This window comes from Erithacus rubecula (assembly GCF_903797595.1).
Source record: "Erithacus rubecula genome assembly, chromosome: 14".
Taxonomy (NCBI): Eukaryota; Metazoa; Chordata; class Aves; order Passeriformes; family Muscicapidae; genus Erithacus; species Erithacus rubecula.
In genome coordinates, this window is record NC_136666.1 from 14289073 (window position 1) to 14305008 (window position 15936).

The 15936-nt window shown below is 39.6% G+C and overlaps 1 protein-coding gene across 1 annotated transcript; it reads right to left on the minus strand.

The window, feature by feature from the left end:
* Nucleotides 1-8944: 8944 nt before the first annotated feature.
* On the minus strand, nt 8945-14451 carry RSL24D1 (ribosomal L24 domain containing 1). The gene is made up of 6 exons (XM_079318337.1): nt 14312-14451; nt 12884-12997; nt 11299-11371; nt 10526-10589; nt 9978-10063; nt 8945-9350 (listed from the first exon to the last, which is right to left on the minus strand). Exons 1-6 carry the CDS (start codon nt 14390-14392, stop codon nt 9277-9279), a joined length of 492 nt encoding a protein of 163 aa, XP_079174463.1. The 5' UTR covers nt 14393-14451; the 3' UTR covers nt 8945-9276.
* Between the last annotated feature and the right edge of the window lie 1485 nt (nt 14452-15936).

The window sequence follows — 15936 nt, forward strand, 5'->3', positions numbered from 1 at the left end:
TCCTTCATTTCAACCTACATGAAATTATGCCTTTGAACTTTTTGATAACCAACTATGTCCATATGATGGACAAGCACTTAGCACAGTGTGAGGGATTCCCATAGAAAACACTAAAAATGCATTACATACCTCAGCATTTGAACCTTTTATCAGGTTTCCTCTCTGCCTGGAATTAGGCAAAGAGCAGCACAGTAATTATTTCACACCCAACTCTGCTGTCTGTCACCATCTGAAAGTGACACTGCATCACCCCAGATCATGCAACAGCAGTAAGGAAGTTATCACATATGATTAATTACCTGTGCTCTCATAAAACCTTCTGGGCTGTACATGAGGCAACTGATAAAGATGGCAAATGCAGAGATACAGACAAGTAGAGCACTGTGCCCTTGTCCCAAGGGAAAGCCACATTATGTCATTTTAGGGGATTTTAGTTTATTCAGGAAGCATGGTTCCTTAGAATGAAAGATTCAGGTCAAGAACCATGGACTTGGATTTCACTTAAACTCATTTCATGGGATCTTTCAGAATGCAGCTGAAGCAGTGATCCTGTGCTTCTCTTTCCGAAGAGGGCTCATCACAGCAGCACCTACAGACAAGGCAAGGAGAGAGGGCAGGTGTGGAGGGACCTGCTGGGGAAACCACGAAGAGCAGAGGGAATGGAGGGAGCAAAATGGACAAGGGGAACTTCCCTATTTATGGACAGCTGCTGCTCAAGCTGTTGCACAAAAGCTGCTGCAGACATTCCCTTGAATGAGGGACAGCCTCAGATCCAGTTTGCTTCTTTCTAGCCCAAGGCACAACTCATTCAAGACAGGGTGGATGTTACCCTTGGGAAATATTTAGCTTTAATTTTACAGCAGGAAAAGAACAGCAACAAGGAACCCCCTCTACACAGAAACCCTGCAGCTCAAAGTATCAAACAGCATTTCCTCCCCACTCCTTCACACAGGCCCACTGGCTCCATCCAAGATTACTGCTGATCTTCTGGACCTTGAAATCAGTTTCTGACAACTGATGGTATCCCTGAGGTACTTCAGAGCCATGCACTCTGAAGGATTTGGGTAAATTAGACTGTCTTTTAGCTGATCTCCCTCCTCACATGTGCTCTGTGCTCCCAGGGCACCCAGACTCCCCCCATTCCCTCCCCAGGACAGACAACCTTCCCCAAAAGATCCTTGTCGAGCACTGTAAACTCAGTTAAACTGCATGAGAGCAAGTAATTGAAGCAGATTCCACACAACATTCAAAAATCAACCCTTAACTACAAATTGGGATAACATCAAAAAGTCAAAGACTGAGGCAGGTGAAATAATCTCACAGAAGACTTAGACAGAACAGATTGCAAAAGATTAGAGGGTTAAAAAATTGTTTAGGTCTGTTTTGACAGAAATTCTTTCACTACCTCATCACAAAAAAAATCTAGAACAGCTGATGCTGTAAGTTTATCAGGTATTGACTTCTACTTTTTGGAGCTCTTCATCACTACATCTGCCCACAAACACCTAAAATTTGTTCTGCAAATTCTAAATCCATAAAAAAAGCTTTTTCAGGGCATTATTCCAAATGTATCATAAAGGTGTTTTGCATCGTCTCCCCAGCGGAAGCCTTAGAATATTAAAGAGGAAAAATTACAGAAAAAAATAAATATGTATGTGATTTAAAAAAGGGAATAGAGGTCTTTGTGAAGTCCCAAATTGAACAACCTACATATGTGCCTAACTTCAGGAGGGAAGAAGGACTTGAGTAGCTATTTCAAGCCCTCAATGAGTTGAGGTCCTGCACACAATTTCTTCCCCTTTTCTTTCAGAGGTGTGACTTTTCTGAGCATCTTTAAGTATTCAGCAGAAAAGATTCAGATCATAAAACAAGCTGATATCACATCAGTAAGTTAAAACTTTTGATAATGTTTATCTTTGTTTAATTTTCAGTGTACACAGAATTCTAAATCCTACTTGCTTTTCATATGCAATTACTCCTACCAAAATCCTTTGAGACTACTTCTAAAAGTAAAATGAGCAGGATTTAGTTTTTAATCCAACACTGACAGGAGGGGAAAATATGATACAGTGTTTTATCCCCAGCAAAGAGCCCTGGCACTAAATCCCCCTGAGTGAGTAAAGCATCAGTGTGTATTCTACAGCTAATCTGGCAGCAGAGCAATTTTCTGTTTGTAATTTCTATTTTTGCCCAAATGACTTTATAGAGGCAGATGGTCACACCAAAGGAGGATGGTTCTGGAAAGAAATCTCCCTCCCTGAGGAATACTTCACAAGACCAGTCTGGGATCTTTTGCCAGGCAGCTGAATCACAGCACACTAAACACCTTCAGGTTCTGGCTTCTGTTTCACATTCTTACTTCCTAATAAATATAGCTCTGAGGGGAAAAGAGCAAAAAGACATTTCTGTGACTGGATAAGGCCTTGAATACTAATGACTGGATGTGGAGACTCATTTCAAGTTTTTATCATCCAAGGAAAGCTTTTCTGACTGCATTTCCTCCATCCATAGGAGTATGCCCTAGGTTACTGATTATCTGGGATCTCATCATCAAGTTTTCAAGAAAGATTCTTGTTTCTTTCAGGCTGCAATGGCTCAAGAGAATAAAGTTTCTAAAACACAGGTCATACAAATCTGATTTCAGCCAAGGGTTTTAATCTCCCACATGATTTTCTACTGTGTTCTGACATCAATTAACAGGGCGTTCTTTCTTTAAAACAAATAAGAAAATTAGGAATTTTAAGAATTATTTATGAAAATACATGAGATAGTATTGCAACCCATATATTTTTATTTGAATGCTGAATATACCTTCCTCTGAATTTTCAATATGTAAAAAATTGTTTTGATCAGCAATAAATTAATCTCAAAAACCTTCAGGGGTCTCAGGTAGTAAGAGTGATTTTTCAACAGCAAGATGAAATCAAACAGTACTGTGATCAACAAGGTGAAGAGTTGACAGTTCTGATTTTGAATAACACAAGTTTCAGAATCAAAAATGGGTTTAGAATAGTGAAAGTCTTCTTATCTATTTTGCTTGTCTGCAGACCAAATAAGACATCACTTCTTTCAGGCTGAGATACATTCTTCATAAGCTTGAGGGCTATGGAAAGAAGTTTTAATTTACATTTCAAAATACCAGATTACGTTTCAGCTGACAAATCATAAAATCTGCAAGAATCACAAAGTATCTGTGCTGTATCCTCAGTGAATAGCTTGGGAACATTTCAGCTCTTTTGTCCTCTGTCCCTAGTGATAATAAATATAAAGTTTCCACTGCTAAATTTGGTTGCTTACTATACTTACCCTGCTCTGTTAGGATTTCCAAATTACATAAACAGAGAGAGTTTCTGCAACATGGCCTCAGACAAAAATCACAGCTACAAAGTGTTACTAGTCTTAAGAACTAAAGAATTACCAGTTATTTAACTTCAGCCAAAGCAGAATGTCCAACACCCTTGGCAATCACCTGGTAAAACAAGTCAACTTCTTATTTTCATGGGAGCTGCTTTACTCCCAGCCAGGTGTTTGGGGTCAGACCAGCTGAGTCAGACTGGGATCATACTGGTTTCTACTGGGCACACACATGAGCAATTCCCTCTGACTTCCAGAGCTACCAGAAAACTGTCTCATGACTGAACCTGGCCCTACAGGCCTTAGTTGGTGACTAAAATCTATCAAAAAAAAGTGATGGAAAGGATGAATGAAAGGAACTCCATTTGAAAGGAACTCTGTTTCCGAGCTGGGAAAGTAAAATAAAAATGACATTAAAAATGTCCCATAGAATTCTAAGATAACATTAATTGCTGCAGTTAGTCTCACTTCAGTGCCTTACTATGCAAGTTGGAAGAGACAGAATACACTCCTCATGATCAAGCAAACCATTTTAGAGAGGACTCAGAAAAGCTGAAGAACTTGAGTAAAATTACCAAGGGAAACAGAGCCAGGAATAAAACTCAGCTCTGCTGCCTTGTAGCTGTCTACTCACCACTTAGCTATTGCATGTAATGTGTGGGAAGGGAAATGGCATATTGCATTTAGGATGTCAGAATCTACTCCTACAAAGGTAAATGATTCATAAAACTCCATACCAGAACACTTCCCTGCATCTACAATCAACTATGTTTAAACATTTAAGACAATGGCACCACTCACTTCCAAGTCACAGTTCTCAAGAATGGAGAACATTCAAGGTGATTTTCTCTGCTTGCTCAGAGCAGTTGATGCTCATCTGTTGAGATCTGTTTTGACAGAATTTAATTCCTTTGCAGGTTAGGGGGTTTTTTATGTGTTTGTCTTTTTTATAATGCTGTTTATCTCACTTCTCTTAAAAGCACACTCCTAATCATGATGCATTCAGGTAGACATGGACTTGTCTGTTCACTAAAGATTTAGAAACAGAAAACATAGTGAATGAACCAGCAAATTCTAAATCTAAATAAATGTGAACAATGAAGGTTAGTTTCTTTCTACAAAGCATGCAGGAGAAAGCTGGGGATGTTGAAAAACACAGTTAGAAAAGAAACAAAGAACAAAGGAGAAACAGTGCAGACATAAAGGGTGTACCCATCCATATACTGAATACTGCAGGAATTTGTCATTGTTTCATGCCACAGATCAGAAAAGAAGAACAGACATGACGAGCTACAAAGACTTGCAGAGGCCTTCCTACAGAACAGGGTAAGAGATCAGGACTCTTTAGTTTAGAAAATAGTTAAATAGAGGTTCACAACACTGCAAAGAGAATTAGTAATCCAGCTTCCCACAATACCAGAACTACAGAAAACCCAACAGTGTCAAATCCAAATCACAAAGAAGTTCTTCCTCACAATAATCAATTAAACAGAAGTATTACTCACAGGATCACTGAGAAAGTATAGAGAGGTTAAAATTTAGACTTGATACAGTCGCAGACTGGTCCACCAGAAAATTCCAAAGAAATCCCTAAATTACTGACAGTTTAAGTTTAGGAGGATAAGCCATGGAAAAGGCACTCAGGTGATGCCTTGTGATCCTTCTCTGAAAGGCTCTGCTATACTGGCCATCACAAGTTTAAATGGACCTTAGACACAAAACAGCATAAAAGTTCCTCTGTTTTCAACCTAAATGCTTTAAACATTTCCAGAACTGGAATTAAAAGGATTGTCATGAAAAGTGAAAAACTATTTAAACTATTAACAGAATTGGACAAGCAGATGAAACTCAGGTAATGAAGTATATTTAAATGACTGCCAAAAAATCTACACAGTCTGGCAGAATTAGTTTAAGAAAAGTTGGCACTTCCTTAGAAAACTGAGAGAATACCTGGTCCTCATATGACCAGGTTCATGCAGATTATTATCTATGACATAATAAGAAAATAAACTGAACTGTGTGCAGTTCACATAACAACCACTGGGAAAGTTTGCAATATTGTTAATTCCTTTTTCTATCAACACAGGAAGCAGATAAATTTGTTACTAGAGAACTACAGGTCTTTATCCTGCTCAGCCACCTTTAGTTTAACCTAAGAATGTGTTCACAGCTGATGTTTTTTAAGCAGAACCTGAATTCTAAATATCTGCTGTAGAAAATTTTCAAAAGCTAGTAAAAGCAATTTTTAGAAAGCCATCTCCTTCCTCTTCAAAACAATTGAATCTACAGCAGCTGTGAAAAGTGAAGAATGCTTCCTGTCACCTTTGTATCACAGCTTTCTGACAGCATCAGTGACAAAATCTGGCACACAATCTCCTCCCAAGTCAATACCAGACATGGAAGTAGACATTCATGGAGAAAAAGCACAAGTTCTTTAAATGCAGCATCACAGTATTCCCCAGATATCCTGGGGATAATCTATATGAGGCATGCCAAGCAGCAGCAAACCCATGCCCTAAAGAAATGTGGATTAAAGAATGCTTTGTGCATAGAACATTCTAAATGTATTCCTAGCTCAAGGTTAGATAGTGTTTCTTTCTAAATATCACCCATGATTTAAGATCACATTATGATATCTGTACCTTCTATTTCAAAAGAAAGATTTTCTTCACAGATCCCCAGAAGCTGGATGCAAATTAACCTTGAATGACTTTCCACCTGTGCCCAGCACAACTAACCTAGCTGGCTCTTCCTGACTTCCAAACCCACCAACAGTTTTTTTGGCCTGTTAGAAGGAAAAGCTGTGTGTACAGCCAGGCCTGAAGGCTGCTAGGTTCAGGTCTGCCACCTTTTTGTATCAAGCTAAACCTGTATGGCCTGTACTGCTCTGACCCCAAGTTTTGTGTCAGGGAGTACAAAAAGCTGGGAAAGACAGGGATTGGAAATGCAATCTCAATTTGCCCAGTGCTGGGAATGGCAGGTATGAGAGAAAACCATTTGGTTATTTCACTGCTCAGCCTAAGAAGTTCTGCAGAGCCAATTTCTGCAGCATCAGTTTCTGCAGTGAGGCTGAATTAAAACAATTCCTTCTGCAGGAGCTTGTGTAAACAGAGATACTGCAAACAACCTCACCTCAACACAAGGGAGAATTTCTGGCAGCTTTTCCTTTTATCAAGTAATAAGAAATCTTTCAAATTCTTCACTCAGGAATCACTTCAGTCAGTTCATTACCAAAGCAATTATCTTAATTTGCAAGTTAAGTGCCGAGCATAGCCTACAGAAAACAGCTCAAATACCTGCAAACAAGACTTTTTTCCAGTTAAGCAGAGATGTCTGCCTTGATTCCCAGTGATAATTTGTAGATGCATAATATTGTTGCTTTATAAACAACATTCAGGAGTCTGTTTCCAACACTGAAACAATGTCACTAATAAATCTCACAGTTTGTAGGGCTAGAGCTGACATCCCCTCTTATTCAGTATATATCTTTATTACCATACATATGTATGAGACAAAATGTTATCCATGTACTTTTTAAACGTGAAGAAGCTGTTTAAGAAACAAGAGTGACTTCACCAAACCAAATCTAATACAAAAAATCTAAGGATAGGAGGAACAGGGAGGAGAATAACACACAAACCCAAAACCAGCAAAGAATGTTCTACAGCTACCTCCACAAATCCTTATTCCTGCCTCTGTTTTTACACAGTCTCAAATAATGCTGCTTGCTCAACATGAACAGAACAAAATCAATTTCTCTGCATATGGTCTCTTTAAATTGAGATCTAAAAATAGACAGACAGACAACAAGAAGGCTTAAACAATTTTATCAGTGCTTGATGTATATTGGCTTTCTCCTCTCTCTGGTTGCAATTCAGTGCAACCCATAAATAAGTTAGCCTGGTAAAGGAGATTGAATTTTTGAGGCCAGAAGAGTAATTGAGGAATTGAACAGGCTGAAGGTTGAGGTATCTTCTCCTGGGACAGAAGCCTTTGGACCTGTTAGCAGGTGTCTATTGCTTTCCCACCCATGGACACCTATGACCATATGGAACTGATTCAGTTTGTGTCACACACAGACAGAACTTGTCTGTGTTCTGGGCTCCACTGTGCCATCCAGAATATCTCAGGAAAACTTCTGACTAGAAAATCTCAAAACTATGGGAAGGTCCAATTTCCTACAAAGAAAGTGTGCACCAGCTCAGCACAATTTGATTCTACACAAAGCTGTATTCTACACTTTTACCACACAGGATTAGCACTTGTAAAGGAAAGACTGAAAGTGAAGCCAAGAAGAAGGAATTTGCTTTTTTTCTTAAAAAGCCACCATCACTTGACATTCTTTCTGTCATTCCCTCGGGATGAAACGTATTAGCATGAGGCTGACCTCCTCCTCAAAGAAAAACCTGTGGTTACCTCAAAATCACCAAGAGATGGATTAAAAAAGGGAAAAAGAAAATATGAGAAAAATGTGCTCACTAAACCACTATTAAAATCTACATTTCCAACTTTTGTAGTCTGAAAAAAGAAAGAAAACAACTATACATCTAGTTTTGTTTTGTAAGAAAAGATGACAGCAATTGAAACTACAAAGCATTTGTTAAAAAGTGGTTTTGACTGTATCACATTTGTTCTGATTGAGCCTGTTTTGGAGAAAGGCTCCTGACAGCATAAAGTACAAACACAAAATGGCAATAGTTTGTTAGATCTGGTAAATGCCAAGAAGACAAACTGTGTAATGGAATTTAGAACTACCAGTTATTCAGAAATAATTCTTCTGATTAAATATTCACAGACCATCACCCTCATCTGTCTTGTAAGTCTGTTCTCATAGGCACCTTGTGCTCTGCTCCTACAGAATCTTGGCAGAGACAGGACCAGTGATTTGGATGCATGACACTAACCCAGGATCTCTTCTGAATAACAACGTGCTGCTCATAAAATGCCTCTCCCCAACTTGCTGTTGAGGAAGTGGCAGCCCTGCCTCCCCAGGGACTGACCACAGCTCAGCCCCACACACAGCAGGCAGATGAGGGCTCCCCATTTGCCCATCCCCAAACTCCTCTGGTTCTAGATCTACAGCTGCTCAAGCAGAAAAAAAATGTGTTACCTCCCTTATATTTGGCAGTCTTTATCCATGACCACCAGGATATTTTCTAATTCTTGTAACAAAATGCAAAATCTAAAGCAATTCTCATCTTAAGCAGGCAAAGAAAACAGATCTTAACCAAAATGTCTTGAATAATAACATTTCTATTAGAAATGTGGTTGGACAACCAGCCTCCTAAAAGAGCATCACCACTCCTCTGCAGCTCAGCAGCTCCCCAGGATGGTCTCTGCATGCAGTGGGTTATGCAGAGATGTGCAGAATGATCACCAGCCCCACCTTTTTCAGCTGCAGCTCTTAAAAATGAGACAAAACAAACTCTATATTCTTCAAATTGAAAAATCTTCCCCAGGACAAGAATGAAAATAAATCTGGACCACATTGAACTGATGAAAATTATTACACCCTGCCCCTTATTGTAATAACTAGAATAGATTTTTATCTGCTTTTACCACTATGAAAGAACAACAAAGTAAGAGAAGCTCAGGGTCGGCATATTTTTTAATTATTTGCATGAACATGGAGAAGTTATCCAGAAAAGGTGCAACTTTCCAAGGAGGACATGGTATCTCAAACAATAATGCCTCATTCTCCATCCTGCTGACAAGGTTTTCTCAAACTGCAGAATTTTAAGTATTGTCCAAACTAGAATCCATCCTCTTATTTTTCATTTAAAAAATAATTTAAGTTGTAAATGGCCACTTTTTATTAAAATGTACTTTTCTTCAACTGTAAGCACATTTTTGAATGTTGTCAGGTGAGGGAGTAAGGAACTGTTAACTGCTGAAGAGAGATAAATAGCAAATAAAAGCACTTTAAGAATCTTCTTCCATAGGCACATCCTCTTGTAGCTTCTGCACCATTTTGTCCTCCAGCTGTTTTGGTGTACCTTCAAAAAACAAGTAAAATTCAACATGTTTCTCCAAACCCAAATAATTGTTTTTCATTGAACATATATGCATCTATTCCAGGTGAAACAGCCTAAATATATTGCTTGAAGAGTTATTTACAAACAAATCCATCAAGCTCAAAGGTATTTACTGCTAATTAAGTGTATTTTAAAAAGTAAATAATTTATTTAAATGTTTACTTTACTGAAGGAACAGTGTCTTCATGTAAGTTCTACACAACTGACTGACAAATTCAAGCAGCAAAGTTGAACTACTGTATTTTTGTATTATTCAGTGGTAGAGTCTGTTGAGTTCAACTAACCAGTTCAAAGGGAAGACTTAAATGTATTGGATAACAAGCATGCAGTTCATGGAGCACCAGGTATTGAGCACAATTTAAAACACTTAAAATAAGGAAGAGAAAGGATGACTGCAGACCTAGATAAATAAAAAAGGTGTATTTGACTCAGAACAAAGACACTGCTTATATTCAGTGGCAAGAACTATCTCTATATTCAACAGACAAATTAATTGAAAGAAAAAATGTACAGGATTATTGATCTGACTGATAGAATGAGTAATTCATCCTACAATTGTGTAGGCAAACCAGTAAATCAAGCTCTTACCTGCATGGGGAGCACGAAGAAGGTGAATATTCTGTTTGACTTCTTTGATGTCTTCTGCCTTCTGCAACTCTTTGCTCTTCTTCAATCTGGGAAAGGGGAAAATGAGATTTAATTACCTTCAAAGAGGAGATGTATGCTTTCATTTTAATGCATGGTATCTCTAGCTAAAGGTACGTACAGGCTGGAAATAACTGTGATTATGAGCAAATAAAGGTAAAAAGTATTTGAAAACCAATTCAAGAAAATACTGGATACAAAACCACAAAAAATGCAGCACTGTAACAACTCCTAACAGAATTTTGTTTAAATTTAAGACTGCATATACACAGTCATCCAAGGGATGGAGTAAAATACACTGGGTGGGCTCTACCCTGTGTTACTGGCTGTCCAAGAAAATGTAGCTTTTGGACACTCAAGGGTAATAGTTGTAATGTAGTACTTGTTTTTTATACAAAGCAAATTACTCTTTAAAACTGGATCATCCCATTTCTGCACAGGTTGTCTAACACATACATGCAAGGGGTTCCCATCACACAAATAATTCTCACCTGTTCATAATAAACCTGGCTTGGCGTTTTTGCTTTATTTCCTCCACTCTCTTCATAGCATCCACTGAAATAAAGCAGAAATTGTTTTAAATGTGCTTAAATCCCTGCAACCCAAGCTATTTTTGCAAAGCAGCTCTTACCAGTACTCCCATAATGTCTAAATACCAGAGGCAACTCTTATATAGAAGAAACTATTTCTTCTCCAAAGAGCAGGATAAGGGAATGTTCTGTGTAGCAGCTCTGATTACTTGTATTTTACAACTTATTATGCTTCCACTTTTGTGCCTACATATAATTTGTATAGTTAACCATCACTGCAAAAGACTCCATTTGAAAAATATTGAAGTTACCACCTACTCCTCTGTGGCATTTATTCACATGAATATAAGCAGTTCTCCTGTTCTATGGCAATTGGTTCTATAAAACAAACTGAAGGGGAATAAGCAAAAACACAGAAACAACTGCATCAGTGTAAAAGGCTTACACTGTGAACTTATAAAGTTGGAAAACCACTAAGGGGTTTTGAAGTTGATAATTCAAAACAAAGGACTTCTAGTCCTCATTTTCAAACCAGTTTCTGAAAAAAAATCATCAAGTGAAACTTCACACCTGTTTATAACTCAAACCTCCTCCACACATCAAGAATTTGATCATCATTTCAGTAATTTCAAACAAAATCACTACAAGCTGTCAATACTTTAAGAAGTCTTTTGAAAACACATTTATGATAAGTAAAAAAATTAATCTTTTGGTTTTTTCCTATAATGACTCACCAGTCTTGTTCCACAACTCTCTCTGGTATTTCACTGGTTCGTTCCTACGTTTTTCAAATTCAAGTGAATTATCCTGTATCAAGAAAAAGGAAATATAGACTATATGCAGAAGCTTTTTTAAATCAATGCATTCTTACTGTAGCAGTCACTCATACAACTGAATATTTTATGGGATTCCCCCCCCTTTCAGAAGCTCAATTCCTAGATTTGATCAAACATTAGAGATAAATATGAGAAGGGAATCGAGTCGAGTGTTTGACCTCAGAGTGTCAAAAGTCACAGAGATTTGTCTGAGGAGAACTATTTACCACAACATCTCCCTCAGCTATTTTCTATTTAGCAAGACAAAAGGAACAGAGAACACCCCATGTGGAATAGGAAATACAGAGCAGATTAGACAGGTGGAAGGCAAAATTGAAAACCTGTAGTTTAGAAATAATTCATTGCAGGACAAATAAGTTCTACTCCAACCACTATTTCATTTTAAGAACACTGAAACAATCTAATATGAAACTGTGAAATATTTCAATCAATAACTCTGGCATTTGGGACAGCTGCCATTCCCCAATCATGTCCTCTCATCCCCATGAGCTGAAGATGAAAATGCAGTTTCCTGATCTTTTATTTGCCATGGACACTTAGCTTTATGTCAGTTCTATGTTAGGACTTCTCCCTGCCCAAAGGTTGTTTATTGTTGAGGTAAAGCTGAGTTACACAGTACTAAGTTCATATATTGGCTTTATTCTTAAAATACATTATGTATCTCAAAATTGGAACGTACTGTCACCTATTTAGATATGTATAAAGTCATTTTAAATTCAGCTATTTTCAAATGGTAATTCAACATAGCTAGAAACAACTCAAAAGCAAGAAACACAATTACTGAAGATGCTAATTAATCATGATTTTCAGAGCCACATTAAAAAATAAACCCACATTCTTTCCCTTGAAAGATCCACAGAAGGCAGGAAATTACTGTCAAAATGCTTACTAAATTTTTAATATTCTGCAAAAAAACAGGTAATTAAGTCACAGTAATTCTTAAATTTTTTAAGGACTGTCCCACCAAATGTGAATATTTAATGCTTTTACCATTGAAGCAACTTTGTTTTGAAATTGCATGCTGTTTTTCAAACATTCCTATCTATGCAAAGCCTTTTCCTACCCATTGTAAGCTTTAAAGAGACTTCATAGGTAAATATTTTAGGGGTCTACATAGAGAGACTGCCTGAGGTACCTGGTAACTCAGATTATTTGTGCAGAAATACAACTACCAATTGTTTATTTACAGAGAGAGGAGAATTTATTGGTAGGAAAAAATGCCTTGGACTTGGGAGCCCCCACGTGTTACCAGCAGACACCTGACACACTGGCTTCCATCCTGAAGGGGGAAGGTCCAGGTTTCAATCAAGCTGAATGAACAGCCCACTCTCAAGAATCTCTCCCATTCTCTTCCACAATCTTTCTTCTCCCCAGTTAATTTCATTAAATGTCAGTGCTCTAAGCCACCCAGCCCAGCCTGTGTGCCATGGGAAGGGCTGTTTTAGGCTGCTAATGTGGAGTGTGAACCAGTTCAGCTTCTCACCACTGTCAGCTCTTTGCCAGCTGCTTTACGGAATGCTTTGGTCCATCTCATCTTTCGGGGATTTCGCTTCTTTTTGAAGTTTCTGTGGCATTTTGATTTGCAGAATCTAAATATCTTAAAGAAGGGGGGGTGATAAAGAAGAAAAAAATCTTAGTCAAATCATGTTATTTGTGCCCCACTGCAAGTGTGATATCAAACACTGAGGTTACTCTAACAATACTGATACAATATAATAGAAGTTATATTCAGCTTCCAAATGCTGCTATTTTTATAGAAAATACAGCTATTATCAAAAATAATTTCAAGCACTAATGTTGTCTTTTCATTATAAAGCAATTTTCACAGCTGCCAGGGTTAAGCACAAGTACTTAGAAATAAGCTGATTATACATAAAATACACCTGAGTGTTGAGAATTGTCATCTACAAAATTCACCATAAAACCAAACCTGTAGCATAAATAAACAATTTTCTACAGCTGCCAGTACCTTTAGATACAGTACCATCCAAGAACAACAAAAAAATCCTCACACCTCTCATACTGAATGCAGCACACACACAAAAATGTGTTTTCAGGGATGCAGCCTTAAGCCCTAAAGATTACCCTGCAGGAGTCCTAAGCACATTAGTTAAGTCCTGGACTGAATTTACTGGAAGCTGTTAAAACATATGATAAAATGTTTTAATTGGCCTTTTTCTCTATTCCCTGTTTTTCTACATATTCTACAGAATACCAGACTCGTGTTATTCATGAGGTTTTGAAAACCCTATTTTCCTACAGCCATATCCTCCTTCCCATCTAATAGTCAATTAAAAAATAAATTAATAGCAAATGGGAAACTTTTAATTAAGGGAATAATCTTCGAATAGCTTTTTATTCTTTTACACTCCTGTACTACGTTTTTTCACCCCAACCCAGGCCCCCCTGCCGTTGCCTTTGGCCTTTTCACAGATTCTGTCGCCTCGGCCGCGGTGCCCAGGGCCGAACAGCCGCCTGCTGCCAAAGGCTGACACTGAAGGGTGACGATTCTGTGCTGCTCTGCCAAGTGCATTTCTTATTAAGAACTGAAAACAAATAATTCAGCCCCCACTGTTGCCGACAGCAGCCGTCAAATGACTGCATCGCTCCAGGTTCTTAGGTTTCACCATCATAAGACATGAATTTCGCAGATCCACAGAACAGTCAGAGCTGGAGCGGACCCAGGCACACCGGGGATATTGACTCCGGCTCTTTAAGCACACGGCCCGCACAGGGATCGGCCCCACACGCTCGGAATTGCTCTGACCAGCTGCGCCCAGCCCGGGCTCCCGCCACCCTCACGGCCGGGCTCTGAGAACCTGGCAGGGCCCGGCGCGGCCGCGAGCGCCCCGGTGAGGCGCGGCCGGGGACACCGAGCGCTCTGGGGCCGCCGGCACGGGCCGGGCGGTACCTTGCAGTCGTTGCGCACGAACATGACGCCGTGTCCCGGGTAGATGGGCCCCGAGCAGAAGTAGCACTTCTCGATGCGCATGGCGGCGGCGGCGGCGGCGCGGGCGGAAGCGCGGGCGGAAGCGCGGCCCAGCTGACCGGAAGCGGCGGCGCGGGACGGGCCCGGCTCCTGCAGCGCCCCCTGGCGGCCCCGCCGCGCCCGCCCTCACCGGGCCCGGGTTTCTCTTTATAGAGAAAATATTGTGTTCCAGGGGAGAAAAACTAACGAATCGATACTAACAGGATAGACAGAGTAACCCAGGAAAAGAAACGGAGTTAGACATAGATTTTTATGTCTGCAAGTTGATTTACTGTAAAATTCAGGCAACACATTCTGTGCTGTTTTCATACCTGTAAAATCCAAAATCTAAGCAAAATTTGAAGTCCTGTCTAAAACCAATGGCTCTGCATACGTATTAGTCCTTCTGTTCCCTCTCCTGGAGCTCTGTTTATTGGGAAAGGACCTAAATCCCAGGCCTGTACCTTCCAAATTGTTTGGAACCGGAGGTCTTATCTCTATTCTTCAATTGTAGGCTGCAGTCCCAGCTCTGAGCCTGAAATCCTCCTCACCACATGAGTATTTAGCCACACAATTCCTGCCTCTCCATTTACAATAAAGATCAACCCATAACAGGACAGCAGAAAGATCTCCCTTAGCTTAAAGCTGAGCAAACTTTGTTCTGTCTCTTCCTACCCCTTGTGCTCCAGCCTTCTGATCTCGGTGGCATCTGCTGGACTCACTCGTGTCTCAATGTCTTTCTCTTACTGAGGGCTTCAAAACAGAACTCCAGAACTTATAATTACTGAAGATAAGGAAATCTGACTTTCCCAACCAGCTGCTTTCCTTTTACCAGTGCAGCCCTGGATACAGCTGGCTTTCTCTGCCACAGCAGCACACTCTGCATTTTCACCAGCCTGCTTTGGAACAGGATGCTCATCCCCTTTATCTGAAAAATGCTTTTTCAGCTAGCACTACTGCATTGGGTTATTGCAGCCCAAGAGGAATAGCCAGTGACACTTGCCCTTTTTAAACTTAATGAGTTCATCTCACCCTCTTGCCTGTCAAGGAACCTGTGAATAGCAGCAATGTCCTCCAGTACATTATAACCTACCTGGTAATAGACAGTGCTCCTGATGGAAGCAGTAACTGAAAAATCAGGCTCCTTACCTTTGTAGAAGCAATAAAGTTGACAAAATATATTGTTGGATTCCCCTTGCTCTGAGCAACACGCTCAGATGAGCAGCATTGTGAATGTCTTATGAGCACAGAACTGATGTCTCCATTGTCTTCCCTGGGTTTGGGCTCCTCCTGGCATCACCCAGCACTCACCAGGCCCTGTCTGACTGGTTTGGTCAGTGCAAGAGAGGGTCACCAAGAAGTAACTCAACCACAGACCTTGGACACTTCTGAACAAAGAATCCTCACATCACACAGGGACAGTGCAGGACACAGACTGACACTGAACCAAGATAACAGGAAATGTTACAATTCAGTTCAACAGTGCTGGCAAAGTTCATATCAGGAATTTCTAACTATTTTATATTATGATAAGAAATCCTGTGACAATCCATCTTAATGGAAACACT